The sequence below is a fragment of the Oxyura jamaicensis genome, chromosome 13 (assembly GCF_011077185.1).
Source record: "Oxyura jamaicensis isolate SHBP4307 breed ruddy duck chromosome 13, BPBGC_Ojam_1.0, whole genome shotgun sequence".
In the NCBI taxonomy this organism is placed as follows: domain Eukaryota; kingdom Metazoa; phylum Chordata; class Aves; order Anseriformes; family Anatidae; genus Oxyura; species Oxyura jamaicensis.
Window position 1 is genome coordinate 14,790,539 of NC_048905.1, and position 14,645 is coordinate 14,805,183.

Genomic DNA, 14,645 nt, shown 5'->3' on the forward strand with positions numbered 1-14,645 from the left:
TCTGGGAACAACACACCTCCGTTTTACTAATACATAAGCTGAAGAATGGCACAAGACACTAGATTACGCCTTTTTTATTTCAAAAGCTAGGATAGCTTCAATATCCATGTCATGGTGAATCAGAACACATGTAAAATACCTTACAATACATTAGATTCCAAAAAGGTACCAAAAAGTACAGTAAAATTAACACTTCCGTTACAGGAAATGTATGACACAAAAACAATACAAAATAAAAAGGTGGAAAGTGACACTGGTTCCCTAAGATGCATCTCTTTCTGTACAACTGGAGTAATGCAGAGTCCATAGTTAACTCCAAGAGGCAGTCCCTAGATGCAGAGCTGCAGCTTTAAGCAGACCCTCAAAATCAGTTTCAGTTTAACCTATTAATAAAATCATTAATTAATATCTTCAGCAAAGCTGAAATTTACACACCACACTGTCTAGACAACTAGTTATCTGTAAGTATTAAACATGTAAAACATTTCCAGGGAGCTCTTCCAAGTAAGATGCACATTTAACAGGCCATAGAAATTTATTGTAAAGTTAAATTTGGTACAGAACTGAAATATCCATCTACAGCATTGTATACAAAACCTATGCAGTCATTTTCCAAAAGAGACCATGCCACTGCATACCTGAATAAGTTTGATCAATATGGCTTGTAGTTATTCTGATGGCCACCACGCCTTGGTGTCTTCCCATAATTTGCACTGCCTTGACCTATGAACAAGACAACAAATGCATTAAACTGCTAATTAGGTACGCTTGCTTATACCCAATACAGTTCTCTTTACTTACTGTAATCATAGCCTGGTCCATATCCATAATACCCATATCCTGAATAATCATAGCCTCCATAGCCACCATAACCTTGCTGATAGCCGTATCCTTGATTCCCATAACCCTGGTTCCAGTAATTGCCATAACCTTGATTCCAATTTTGACTTTGAGCTATAGAAGGGAAAACCATCCACAAAATCCCATTTTAGTACACACAGCTTATTTTGAATGTGTCCATACTAAAGTAGTGCGTGTAGTACTTACCACCGCCTCTTCCACCTCTGCCTCTTCCTCCATAGCTACCTCTTCCTCCACCACTACTGAACTGTTGCTGCTGGTATACTTCTTTTGGCTGTGCTACCTTTATCTCGCACTGAAAATGAAGAACAAGGAGGAGTGTGTAGGTTGTCTTAGAGGAGCACTGCCCAAACCTAGCCACCCAGGGAAGCCAGCAGTTATGCTAGAGGCTAAGGAGATGTAGGTGCTTTGCTCCCTGTCCTTACGACCAAGACAACTACATATCCAGGAGCATCTGAGTAATCGCACTGCCTGGGCAAAGGTAAGCCACTATCAACAATTCAAAGCAGGCCACTGCTTTCAGAGTATTTCATGCCGCCCATTTCCCACCACCAGCTTCCCCACAGAAGAGGTGGGGAGCCCCTACTGCTCTGCAGTGGCCACAAGGCTGCCCTGCATCCTGCAGGACCTCTCAGGCTGAGGTGCTCTACTGGCCTGCTTCACCCGAGCTGCACTGACTGAGGAGCTACCAAGAAGGCCGAGAAATAAGCCAGAGTGAGTTCTCTTGGCAGCCTTCATATACCCTACAGACAGGGTCTGTGTTGGGCTGTAAAGTACAATGAACTCTTAAAATAACCTATTGAATTATAAGATTAGGTGAAAATAACCAGAATTGCCATGACCAAGACTGGTTCCCAAGCTCCTGCTCAAGCTGTCAGCCAGCTTCTACTTCCTGAATCTGCACATGGTGAGACATGAAGGCTACTGCTCCTGGGAAAGGAACTGTTCTCTGCAGTGGTACCTGAGCAAACCCAGCTTGGAGTTCTTCACACAGGATCTTGCTTTAAGGTAACATGCTGATTTTATTATTACTATGACAAAAGCCATAGTTGCAAGATGCACAAATATGATTTCTCTGCTCCTTGCACATGTGACCCTTCACCTCTCCTAATGAACTTTTTTGCCTACTACAGTGTCTGGCAAACAATGAACAGGTACTTATCAAAAGTTTACCCTGTACTGTGTGTTAAGTCCAGTCTTAAAGAGCAACCGAAGTCACTGCATGAAGCAGCGTAAAAGATCCAGTAGGGCAGGCTTCGAAGTTACTATGTGGTTGGCACTGGACACAGCAAAGAAGGACACCTGCCAGCCAGCAAACATCCTTCACCTCCAGTCCTTCTCACTAGCTTCACACCTGAACCTGCATTAGCTCCTGCCACAGATGAGCACTGTCAGCTGCTCAGAGCATCTCAGAGCAATGTTAGGTCAGGTCACACAACCAGCAGACCAGGTTTGAGGGTCAGCATACATCTGCTCTCTGGTTCCTGCAGCAGTACCAGTAAGTCCTAAATTTATGCAGTTACTCTATGCATAAAGAAGAGTATTGGTCTGCTCAGGTGGTTTGTATCACCATACCGATATATAAACAAGCCAGTTTTTCTACATGTGTAAGTAACACAGTTAGATCCTTTGCCTATAAAAGCCCTTTGAACATAGAAAGCGTTAAAGTCACAAATTCTGGCAAAGAACCTTGGTAGGCTCTGTGACTGAACCTATGGCAAGAATAAGTTATGGTAAATTGCAAGCTGGCCTTATTGTACTTTGGGTACTCTGAAGACAAATCTACAATATCTGTTTCAGAGTAAGGATGTAGTGGTATTATGCTTAAGAACTTGGTCAAAAGTTTACAAATCTAAAGTTTTTACCTTGCTTCCACTGACGTTATGGAATTTCTTCTCCAAAACCTTCTTCACTGGATCTTCTTCCTTGAAAGTGATGAACACAAACCCCCTCCTTTTGTTGGTCTTTGGATCCATTGGAAGTTCAATTGCTTCAATCTGAAGACATGAAATACTGTTTTCAGACTTGTATTTTAGCAGAACAGTTGAGTACATTGCATTTGGGACAGTAAGACTGAAAGTAAGTTTTGTATCTATGCATGTGGTGCAACAAAGTTGCATGAATCTTCCTATAGGAAGATTAGCTTTCAAACCAGAGGCTTTGACTTCCCAAGTCTTAAAAAGCACTTTTAAGATAAATATTATGGTTTGTTACAGATAAACTTTCTAATTAGCCATGTAAGCATTAGTGCAGCATGTGCCTTCCTTGCTTTCAAGACAGGTAGCCTCTTGTAAAAGCCTTGATACTTCTAAAGTTAACGTATTTTGCAACTTGCAAATTATTAGTCAACTGAACAGCAACCACAGATTATGCTGTGTTCCACTGTTTAGTAAGGTAACATTACACACCTCTCCAAACTCTCCGAAGTATTCCCTGATTTTCTCTTCTGTGGCTTCGGGGTTAAGTCCCCCAACGAAGATTTTCTTCACTGGATCCTTTTTCATTGCCATGGCCTTCTTGGGGTCAATTAGTCGTCCATCTAGCCTGTGTTCTTTCTGTTCCAGAACCTGAAATATAGTTTGATAAGATTAACTCAAGCTGAAAAGTTTCCCTATAAATTAAGAATCTGAAGGAAAAAAAAAAAAAGCTTGAACTCACCTTTTCAACACTGCCAGGTTCTTTGAAGAGAATAAATCCAAAGCCTCTGGATCTTCCTGTGTTGGGGTCCATCTTTATCGTGCAGTCGGTTACCTCACCAAACTTGGTGAAGTAATCTTTCAAGTCTTTTTTGCTTGTATCCCAACTGAGGCCGCCAACAAACATTTTCCTGAAATTTCAAAGAGAAGCACTATTTAGTCTCAGGAAGTACTACAGAAAAGCAGATGCAGCAAGATGCTCAGAGTGGTGCACAACTCAGCAGCATTGTCAGAAACAGGGCCGAGGGTTTAAGATTAAACACTTCTGCATCTTGTCAAAACCTGACTAATACTACAGGAGTGCACAACGTGGTTTTTCTTCCCTCCTCTTTGAGGGAATTACACAGTGCACCCTAAAGTGTATGCAATGCCATAAAAAAAAAAACAGTAAAGATTGCCTAATGTATTCCTTAGGAGTGACTTACATTCCTCCAACATGATTCTGCTATTTGCAACAAAGCAGTATTGATTATCAATTACTGCCAGTTCAGTTTTTGTGAAGAACCTGGGGTCATTTCTAGTGCTTTGGAAGCACTCGGACTAGGAAAGGGCATCAAAAGCAAAATACTTAAGACCTCTTATGATTTGGACAAATGGCTGTAAAAACCTTAGTCCTAAGAACAACCCCAGAATTTAATCAGACACCTACAACCCATAAGAACAGTCTCCTACAACAGATGGGACTTTGGACCTGCCTCAGCAAGTACGCTGTGCACTTCTTCCTGTTTAGCTACTGAGTCTAGTTCTACCTCACCAGTAGCACACCACTCCACTAGCCTTCCCTTTCCTGAAAGGCCACGATACAGCACTGCTCTGCCCACACAGAACAGCTCCAAAGCATCACAAAGAACTAGAAACAAGTCCAGTGCAGAACTGAAGCTAACAAGCAAAACTAAGACCTGTCAATAAGGTACTTATCAAATGCCTCACTTCAAATGAAAACATTAATAACGTGACTGCATTTTCTATTTTCAGAGTTACCACGGTAACAAACTAAGCTTTTGAAAGCATTTGAGCCTTTTTACCTAACTATAGACTAAAGCAGTTTAAGTTGTCATTGCTCTGTTTAGAGGCAACCTAGATCTGGCACTAGAAGCCAGCAGCACTTCAGGAACTAGACTACAACTACATAGAATTTGCTCTTGGTGTTAAGGTGTAACCATGACTTGTGAAAGCCAGCATCCACTGATGCTCAGAAGGCAACATAATTAAAAAACCTGTAAGTGCTCTGTTTTCTAGATTCTTTGCCTTGAACTGGATGGAGCCATATCCCTTGTAGGCTCAGTCATTTTTCAGATCAAGCTCTGCTCTCTGAAGTGCAGCATGGTACATAAGGCCCAAGCAAACTGTGTGCTTCTCACAGCCATTAAAAATAGGTCCTAAAGAAAAAGCCCTACAAGTTTTACTAAGCCCTTCAATAACGGGTAGAAGTTCACTTGAGGGCTTCATTCACATCAGAGTAGCTGACCATGCAGGACTGCTGTAATCTACACAGACTTTTTTGATAGCATACCCTGGAACCATAAAACACACAGAATGGAGCCAGAGAATTTCAAAGTTTGGGAGGACAACAGCAATTTGTCTGCAGGCAGCTTTAGCTGCTTTATGCCCGACGGACAGGGCTATGGTAGACATGCAGACATTGCCACGTGCTAACTCATCTTTTACCACAGCAGTAGATATTACACTTAGTGATTTACAATCCTTTGTTTTTTTTCAAGTTGTCATGATCAACACCTACATGTATATAAATACCAGAGTGCAGAGCCTTTGAAAGTAAGACCAATTTCCTAGTGTTTAGTTTCCTCTTCAGAGGCCACTCAAACCAGAAAATTGCATGCTTAAGGTATAGTTGTATTCTTCCCCCTCCTCACCATATCACCACAGATAAATCAAAGCACCTTTCAGCTGTTAACAGCACAATTAGTGTCAGCATCCTGACCTCTGCCTTGGACCAGTCTGCAGGTTTACATGTTCACATAGTTCAATCCCTGAAAATAATTGTTTTTCTTACAGGTTTTAGTTCACGTGGATTTGGGGTTGAAAACTTGTTACCTCCTGTGCAACATAGGAGAAGATGAGCAGCTAACACCCACCATGAGGGCAGAACACCAAAGATACACAAAGAAAACACATTGTAAATGTGGTTCTCAATCCTTCAACACTGAAAGAGGCACATCGAGCCCCAGGTAACAGGAAACTTGTGTAAGTCTTACTGCTTCCCTTAGAGCCTAAATCTATTATGCTCTGGTGGCTTCAGCTCGCTGTTAGCCTCAGGGAGCTGACCCTCTGATCAGGCAGGCCCAGTGACAACAAAGGAAGTTCCAATGAGATACGCGGGCAGAGAGAATCACAAAGACCCTCTTTAGAAACGGGCTGCCGTTTTCAAGTCGGTCATGGGTATTCATAAAAATAAGAAGCTGACAAACTACGACGGTAAATAAATTAATCTTACTCCTAAAAATCCAACAAAGACACCAAGACTCCTCCACTCCTAAGCGATGAGCAGTTTTCTGACAATGCTGCCAAGTAGTACACCAAAACCGCTCTTTCTTTCCCAAACGCATCGCACATCACCTCGGTCACGCGGTTTTTCCCTTTACTCCCTCCAAAAATACTTCAGACTACCACGGCTCCCTTCCAAGCGTGGATTATTATTTTTGGAGGCGTTACACAAAGCGTGCTCGTGTTTACACCAACCCGTGCGATCCCCGGCGAGTTGGAAACAGCCCACCCCCCTCCGCCAAAACCCAACTCCCCCCGTCCTCTCCTTCCCTTAAAAAGGGACCGAGGAGGAGAGGAAAACGCGGGCCGGGAGGCGAGCCCAGCTCAATCCCCTTCCATTTTACATCGGGAGCAGGCGAGCAGCGCGCTCCCCGCCCCTCCCCCAGCCACCACATGGCGCCAACAAAAGGCAGCTCCAGAACAAAGGAAGCGCTGCTGCTGCTGCGAGTGCTGCTGCTGCTGCTAGCGCTGCTCGCACTGCCAGCGCTGCTGGTGCTGCTGCAGGGCCGCAGCTCGCCCCAGCGCTCCGCACCGGGGCCTCTCTCCCCACCCCCCCACGGCCAGGCACCGCCGAGCCCCGCAGCGGGCCCGGCTCCCGCCCGCCTCCCGGGGCCCTGCCTGCGCCTCCTTACCCCGCGTCCTCCTCGTTCTTGCTGGCGTTGATCTGGTCGCCTTCGGCCCCGTTCTGGCTGGCGGCCGCCCCCGCCGTTCCCGCCGCCGCTCCGGCTGCCGCCGCCGTTGTGGTCGCCGCCGCTGCCGTCGCTGCCCCCGCCGCTGAGCCCGCTGCTGCCGCTGCCGCCGCCGGGGCCCCGCCGGTGTCGGTTTGCTGCTGCTGCTGCTCCCCCCCGGCGCTTTCGGCCGCTTCGTGCCCGTTCTGGGTGGCGCCGGCGGCGGCCGCCAACTGCTGCTCCGCTTCGGACATGCTGCCCCGGCCGCTGAGGCGAGAGGCGCCTGCAAGAGACGGGCGGAGCGGGCGGGCGGTCAGCGGGCGGCTCCCCCCGGCCTTCCCCCCACTCTCCTCCTCCTCCTCCCCCCCCCCCCCCCGCCGGGCCGGTCTGATCCGGTCCTCGCCCCTCCCCCCCCCGCCCCACAGGCCCGTACTCACTTTAAAACCCGCTCGCGATAAAATCCGGGCCGGCCGGAATCGGATTAAAATCCCCCCTAGCCCTCCGAGAGCCGCCCGCTGTGCTTCGCCGTCCCCTCCCCGCGGCGCTCCGCTGCTCCGCGCCGCCGCCTCCTTCCCCCCGCGACACGTCCCCGCCGGCCCGCAGCCCCAACGCGTGGCCGCCTTTATAGCGCCGGAGCCCCGGGCACATCGCAACAAGGCGCCTCGTCGTTGGCCTCCGCCGCTCGTCACTCGCAGCCGGCTGCGGGTTCCGATTGGCTTCGAGGCGCGGGGCGGGAGGGGAGGGAAGCGGTTGGCGAATGGCCGCCCGCGGCACTGGGCTGAGGGGGGAAGGCGCGCGAGGGGCCTCGCGCCTCGGCTCCCCCCCCCCCACCCTCCCCCGAGCGGACCGTGAGGCGCCCGCCGCCTCCCCGCTGCCTCAGGGGCTCGCTCGGGGTTTTCACCTCGGCCGGTTCCGCTGTTGCCTGCCGGGCTCCCGGCTGTGGTGTGGCACAAGCGGAGCTCTCAGCTCACAGCCCAGGCCTCGGCGCTTTGGCCCAGGCAGAGCTGGGTGAGGGGGGCAGCGCTCCGTGCGGGTCCGCCTCAGGTTCCTGCGCGGTGTGGGGTCCCGGTGCCTCTTGTCACAGGGGCAGAGCTCAGGGTTGGGATGGACAGGCAAAGCTTGCAGCCGTATCTCTAAAAAGGGAAAAATATGCCTTTTGCTTGAGGGCTAGAAATAACAATTATTTCCTAACTCTCTGTAGTAATGAATGCGTGTGCTGTAAGGGTGCTCTGCCCTCTCAAATATCCCCCCTGGCTCTACTTGCACCCGCTATTACAAGGCAGAAAAAATGCATATAGCTAACTGAATATAGCGAGGCATTTTTCTGTTAGCCGGTCTAGTCTAGGATCTATGCTGTCCCTCAGCAAACTGCATTTAGAGCATCTTTTATCCTCCACAAGGTTTGTTTTCTGAAGTAGCAACTTGGTAAAGTTAGAATAAACTATGCCATATGTGATTTTATAAGCTTTGTAGCTGGACAACGAGCGGATTATTAAAGATGAGCACAAAATAAAATCAAAATAGGATGCTTGGATTAAGGGCTCGATCCACTTTTTTAAAGTTAAAAACAGTCCGCTGCCTCAGGCTGTGAGCCAGACCTCTTAAGGGAAAGGAGAGGGGAAAAAAAATAATTAAAAAAAGGAAACCATACTTAGTGTTATAGTACCATATGAAAAATAGCCCTCTGCTACAGCCAAGCATTTGAAGCCACTCTTTTGTTATGGTGCTGTGGCTTGCCACAAGAGCCATTTTAACTGGTCCAAGCTGCTTCGGATTCCCATACACACGCACAGCAAGACTGTCATCATATTTGTTACCGGAATTGCAGGTTTTTTTGCATAATAATTTCTAGAGTTTAAGTTGTTGGACATAGTGGCTATTTGCTTTTATAAATCCTTTTTTCCTCAAATGTTTACTGCCCACGGATTGAAAAATATTAGATAGGTCTAAAAACGTGATCAACATGAGTAACTTCAGGAATGTAAGAGCACAGAATAATAAACTGATGTGTGATTTGTCAGCCAGGTGCTCTATTCATGAAGGATGTTAATTTGTAAATATTCTGCTACACTCTCAGCCCAAGCTATAATAGCTCAGAATTTTATCTTTAGAGATGTTTATCTCAACCTAGTCTGTTGACAGAGTATGGCAGGCTACGGACGAGCTCTACAACTAGCTGTTAAGGCTAAGGTTTGTGAATGAATGTCATACGAGGTCAGGTCCACTTACAACAATGTGAAGAGTACCTAAGCTTGAAGATTGTAATGCCTGTAGGACAGGTTGTATCTGCTATCTGATAAAGATGCTTATCGTTACAAGACTATATTTTTAAACTGTTTTTCTTACATTGAACTTTAAATAAAATGTTAGAAACAACAACAACAAAAAAAAATAATAAAAAAATAAGATGGCCTTTATCCTGATTTATGCCATCTCAGAGAACTTGCCCCACATCCGGCAAGAGAACTTCAGTTGATTTCTTTCAGGCAGCCTTGGCTAAGATTGTAATCAGTTTATACCAAAAATGTATGGGTTCTGATTAGAATCAGCTAAGCCACGGTGTCAGCTGCATGTGTTCATTTACACAGTGCTGTCAGTTTGCTTCAATTGGAAAATATCCTGCAGTTGCGTAAATCGCTGAGGGGGGAGCTAAGATCAGACTGGTATTTGCAGGTTCAGTTAAACGGGGGGGCTGACACGGTGAATGCTACCTCCCTCCCTCACTAGCCGCTTTCTTTTTTGCAGGTTTGTACGTATGCAGCTGCTGAATGCAGAAACGCGTTCTGAAGTTACAAGTTTGCAGACCAGCTCGTGGGAGTAAGCTGAAATGGGCAGCAGTTGATGTGAGTCTGTCCTGTAAGGTTAGGCTCAGCCGATGGATAGAACCTGAGTGGTTTTGATGATAGAATTTGTTACTTAATTTCCCTCTGCTCTGAACATCCCCTTTGCATTTCATCAAGCCTTGCTAGATTTGCACGGTTGTCATTTCATTTGGAGTTCTCCGTATGTTTTTCCCTTTCCTTCTCTCTTTTTCAGTTTTCTTTCTTACTTTGCTGAACTTGTTTCATCTTTGCTTTCATAGCTCTTGCACTGATATTTTGGCACATTATCCTTTTCCTGCTTAACAGTGCTTCTTTAAATCAGTTCTCTTTTCTAGCAGCCCGTTTCTTCTGGTTAGGTCCATCTCAATCTCTCAGTTTGGCAATCCTACGTAGCAGTTCCCAACTGCCAAGTCTTATCTGTGATTCCCAGTTGCCCCGTTTTAATGTTTGCTGCTTTTTATGTCCCATATCCAACAAGAGGATAACAACGTGGTTGTATATCTGGTTTGGAAACCGAAGACTTGCATGACTAACAGAGCCGCTCTTTGCATATATACGCATTGAAGACTGAGAGAGATGATACTATGAGCTGTTAATGAGTAATATTTTTCTCACCAGGCCCCATCATGACACAGGTTATTTAAAATAGTTCATCTGGAACCTGGGTTTTAGTCTTGCCTTTCGCTCCACACTCAAAGCCTGTGGTTAATCAATATAAAATAGACACACAGCTTGTTGGGCAGTAATCCTTACATGACACATTTACTGCTGAGAAAAAAACTAGCATTCTGCTTGCTATTTTGTTAATCCTGTAATTACTGTTGTTGTTAATGGTGTTGACTGAAGTTCAATTGAATTTTACTTGTGTATGAACTTCTGAAATTGGGCCTAACTTTGCCATTCTACCAAACTTGTTTACTCCAAGCCCTGCCCTTGCTGTCTGCTCATAGGAGTTTTGTGCCATACCCGTCCTCATTGCTTCCTTTCCTTTCTTCTTCATCCTATTTCCTTTTTACTTCCGTTGCATTGATTTGTATAGTTTCCCTCTTACAGACAAACAAACAAGCAAAAAAACATTCACTGGTCTGAAAATCCTGATGTAATTGATCCCTTTTCCCAAGACTCTGTCTATCTTGTATAAATTGATGATAAGCATCTCATTCAGGTCACAGGTGGCCTACTATACGCAAAATACCACCCGCAAGTTAGTTCTTAAGCACAATATAAAAAAATAGATGTAATAATAATGATAACTATGCAAGTAGCCCCGTTGATTTTAACATAATTGTTGAAAGTAAGTGGTCAGAATAAACAGCAAAAAGGATGCCTTACGCTACATTGAAATAAGATGAAGATGCATTTAAGCAAGTATTTACAATATAACTTTAAAAAGCACCTTATTTAACTGCTCGTCTCTTGCCATTTGCATATAATAATAATATTGCTATTAGATTCTTCTTATAGTTATTCATTGTGGATAGTATTGTACTGAGTACTTAATCCCAGAGCTTAGTGGTCTCAATCACCCGAGGCGATATGATGTTACACATCATGTAGAACGAGAGAGAGAAGAGGTTGTGCTCTGAAAGGTTGTGTGGAGGCCTAATATCTATATGCAGCATCTCTAGGCAATGCCTATGTTCAAACAGGGAGGAGCTTTATAGAAAATGGTAAATCAATGCCAATGCTAGCCTCTACAGGTGTTCAACATGAGCTCATCCTGAGCAACAACATGGGACAAAGCAGGAAGGTCTTTATTTGAAAATGCATTAGTAGAATTCAATTGCGTTGGCTGGCTTATATATAGGAGCCATGCTTTGTGGAACAAAAGGTAAGTAGGACGGGATCGATGCGTGAATGGGCTTGCAATTGAACTCTAACAGTTTTGTGTGTGATAGAAAAGACTTGCTTTGAAAAGATGTGGAGAACTAGCATAAACAGATTAACCAAAAAAAATGTATTGAAGAAGCTTTCTGAATGGAAATGGATGATTTATTTGTTGAGGCCAGAGAAAAGGATGTCGGCGATAAAGGAGATTAGAAGAACCTGTGCAAGAGTCCCAGCCACATCAATAAATCACAGATTTACATCTCCCTACCTTGATTTACATCTCCACGGCAGTTTAGATCAATCTGAGCTTGAACCTCACATTCCTGGTAGTGAGGTTCCACCCCCTCCTTTGCACAGCTGGCTGTAAAATAACTCAGTAAAAAAGTGGTTGTATTCAGTCAGATCGTTTGTCTAGCGCACGGTCATTACCGAGACAGCTTAGGTTTGAAAGGAGGCAGTAGTACGAGGCTGTCAGAGAAGGAAAGGGAGGAGAGACTTGAGATCAGAGCTCATCAGTGCTCTTGCAGAAGAGGGGAAAAAAACACAAGAGGAACCTACTGATGTGCCAAGTTGAAACAGCATTTGGGGAAGCAGCAATGGCAAGAATAATTGCAAAAGCTAAGATAGGTGGATAATTAGCTGTGCTAAAAGTGACCGACGACCAAGAGATCAGTTTAAGATCTGTTGAGAAACTTTCAGATGACTAGAGGAAGCAAAACTGTTTTTGAAGTGGATTTAGGGTAGAACCAGACAAGAGATGTGGTTGGAAGACTTTTAAAAGTGAGGTGAGGAGAAGCACTTCTACTGAAGGATGTTTAATTTTTACCTTGTATGTGAAAGAGACAAGCGTATCTGTGTGGGTGCTGGGCGGTCAGAGCAGAGCAAATGACTGAAGGTGTGAACAAATGAAAGAGCGAATGTGAGGGTGATCAGGAAATTAAATAGGATGAGGTCAATAGGGCAAGTGATGGAGTTATGGAGGACATTTAGATAAGATGTTTGTTATCACTTAGAGATTTGTAGAAAGAGGAAGCATCATGAGAATATTTTCTTAATTTTATCTTTAAAGAAAATTGTGAGATAGCAAATAGAGGAAAGCAGAAAGAAAGGCTTGAAATGGGTTAGTCAGCAGCAATAAAAAGCTAGCTAGGATTGCAGGCATGCAGATAAGCTGCACAAGTAGAATGGTTTAGCTGTAAGAAGGCAGAAATGGAGGAGGGAGCAGGCTTGCAGGAGGGGAAGTTAGCTTGATCACAGGATTTCCGTCAGAAACGCTTTACACTGCACAAGCAAGCATGGATGAAGCAGGTGCTGAAGGTAAGCTGCTGCTCTGGGTAGGTATGGCAGACTTTATCGTGAGAGACAGAAGCAAAAAAGTCAGTGGGGGGGTGAAAGTTGTGTATACAGCAAATGTACAGCTAGTAAATTTTTATTATTTTTTTTCTGTTTGACATCAGAATGCATGTAAAGCTAAAATATGTGCAAGTTTCATTTTTAATCAGTGCAACCACTCAGTACTCTAGCTTTTATTGTGTTATCCAATACAATTTTACATCATTCTGTTTTTCTTGTTAAAAACTAACAATCCACAAGTAATTATTTTGTCCACCTTCTTACAATATTAGAGTACAAAGTTCTGAAACAGTATTTTTTCACTTAAAAAGTTACATATCTTTGTTACTAGAGTGAAAATACACCTGCAGCCCCAATCTTTCAGTGTTATTATATTCCGTGCCAGCTAAAAATAAGACAACCAAGGCTTGTTAAACCGCTTAACAGATAAGATACAGCAGCAAAGCTATGCCTGGAGAAGTATTAAGAACTGTAATGGTTCATTACATCGTAATTAAAATTTTACTCTTTGTTTGATTCTCTCTTTTAACTCAAAATCACATTCCTGGCCTACAGAAGTTAGGGAAAACGCTTTAGACCAGCCTTTTAGTTATCTGAAATATCTCTTCAAGCACTATAAAGATAATACACATACAGTAATGACATTAAGACAGTTGTAAAGTTGGGTTTATAGAATCCAAGGATTTTGGAGAAACCTTTGAGATGTTCTCTCTGTAAGAAGACACATCTTTGTTAGGGAACACATAATCTTATTCTCTTAACATATGGGGCCACTTTAAATGTGTAAGGCTGCATTATTAAACTGTCGTGGGAAGTGTAGCGGGAGGAAACCCGGGGTAATTGGCTGCAGCTTTAGATGCAGCAGCCTGCTCATTGGAGAGCAGAGGATTCTCTGAGATGCTAAAATTAGACAATCTCCGCCCTCCAGAAATGCTTCTGGAAACAGCAAGGAGGAGAAATTCTGACACAGAAAGATGGGGGAAGGAGCGAAGTGCACAGGACGCTGCTTGTGGGAAGCTTCAGCATATAAGGGTGCACAGAAGGATACATATATTTTTCTCTAACTTGTGCAACTGGCAAAAATGCACACAAAAAGGAAATTGCAAGAAAGTTAGTGTTTTACAAGGATATTAAATTCAACATTTCTTATGTAATAATCTGAAGTATTCAGTGCAGCTCAGGAGGCGTTTGAGCTGCTAAATCTAAAGTCGGGCTGTCAGACATACTCTTTTACTTTGGAAAAAAAAGACTTCCTCACTAACTGAACTAAATGAAAAAGCAGATGAACTTGCAAATCTTTCTAACAGCCTATTTCTCATAAAACGTGTTTCTCCATTATCTGAGTTGTTGCTGTGCTTATGATGTATTCAGATTAACTGTTGGATAAGCAATCTCTGTCAGGGAAACAAACATCATATGCCTGTATTAATGAAGGAAAGTCCATGTCTGATCAAGTCTTGTGCGTTTTAGTTTCTTGGAGCCTTTGTTGTTCAAGTTATGAGAATAAAAACAATTTCAATCTTTGATTTTTAAAACATGCTTCAAGCTGGCTGCAAAGAAATGGTGTGATTTATTTCTCATTTCTATTTTTACATTATTTACACGTGAAAAGTAAGGCACGGTGTGTCTTTCTTACACTAAAACCAGCTTTTGCAGTACACTTACATTTCTTCTGCTAACCAGGGGCACGCAATGCCAGCATTTATGCCTTTTTGCCTTTTCTCGTGTCACCTTTCAGCCAGACTTCGTTAAAAAACGATGCCTGCATACGTAGGTGTTGGCCCAGTCTCACCTCAGGAGCTCCTGAAGGGAAAGGGGCAGCTCCTGCTGGAGGTGACAGCCATCTCCTGGGCTCCCACCATTTTCGATAAGGGCGGCGGAGGCCCACGGGAGAGGAGCCGCGGGCGTTA

The 14,645-nt window shown here is 44.3% G+C and overlaps 1 protein-coding gene and 1 long non-coding RNA gene across 8 annotated transcripts in view; one reads left to right on the forward strand and one right to left on the reverse strand.

Annotated features, from left to right (window-relative positions):
* The window catches only part of HNRNPAB (heterogeneous nuclear ribonucleoprotein A/B), a 29,323-nt gene extending 22,015 nt beyond the window's left edge, over positions 1 to 7,308 (reverse strand). For 2 of the 7 annotated variants that reach the window (XM_035338993.1, XM_035338991.1), the window contains exons 1-8: positions 7,168 to 7,308; positions 6,695 to 7,013; positions 3,520 to 3,688; positions 3,270 to 3,428; positions 2,727 to 2,858; positions 1,048 to 1,156; positions 802 to 954; positions 639 to 723 (exon numbers count right to left, since the gene is read on the reverse strand). In XM_035338993.1, coding sequence (XP_035194884.1) covers positions 653 to 723; positions 802 to 954; positions 1,048 to 1,156; positions 2,727 to 2,858; positions 3,270 to 3,428; positions 3,520 to 3,688; positions 6,695 to 6,984 — 1,083 coding nt within the window. In that variant the 5' untranslated portion in view covers positions 6,985 to 7,013; positions 7,168 to 7,308 and the 3' untranslated portion in view covers positions 639 to 652. Of the gene's footprint in view, positions 1 to 58; positions 384 to 512; positions 724 to 801; positions 955 to 1,047; positions 1,157 to 2,726; positions 2,859 to 3,269; positions 3,429 to 3,519; positions 3,689 to 6,694; positions 7,014 to 7,167 lie in introns of those variants that run through there. The other 5 variants (XM_035338997.1, XM_035338994.1, XM_035338992.1 and 2 more) reach the window with 4 other exon arrangements.
* Positions 7,309 to 8,350: 1,042 nt separating this feature from the next.
* The window catches only part of LOC118174004, a 38,381-nt gene continuing 32,086 nt past the window's right edge, over positions 8,351 to 14,645 (forward strand). Inside the window, exon 1 of the long non-coding RNA XR_004754488.1 lies at positions 8,351 to 12,699. This is a non-coding gene — a long non-coding RNA (uncharacterized LOC118174004). The remainder of the gene's footprint in view (positions 12,700 to 14,645) is intronic.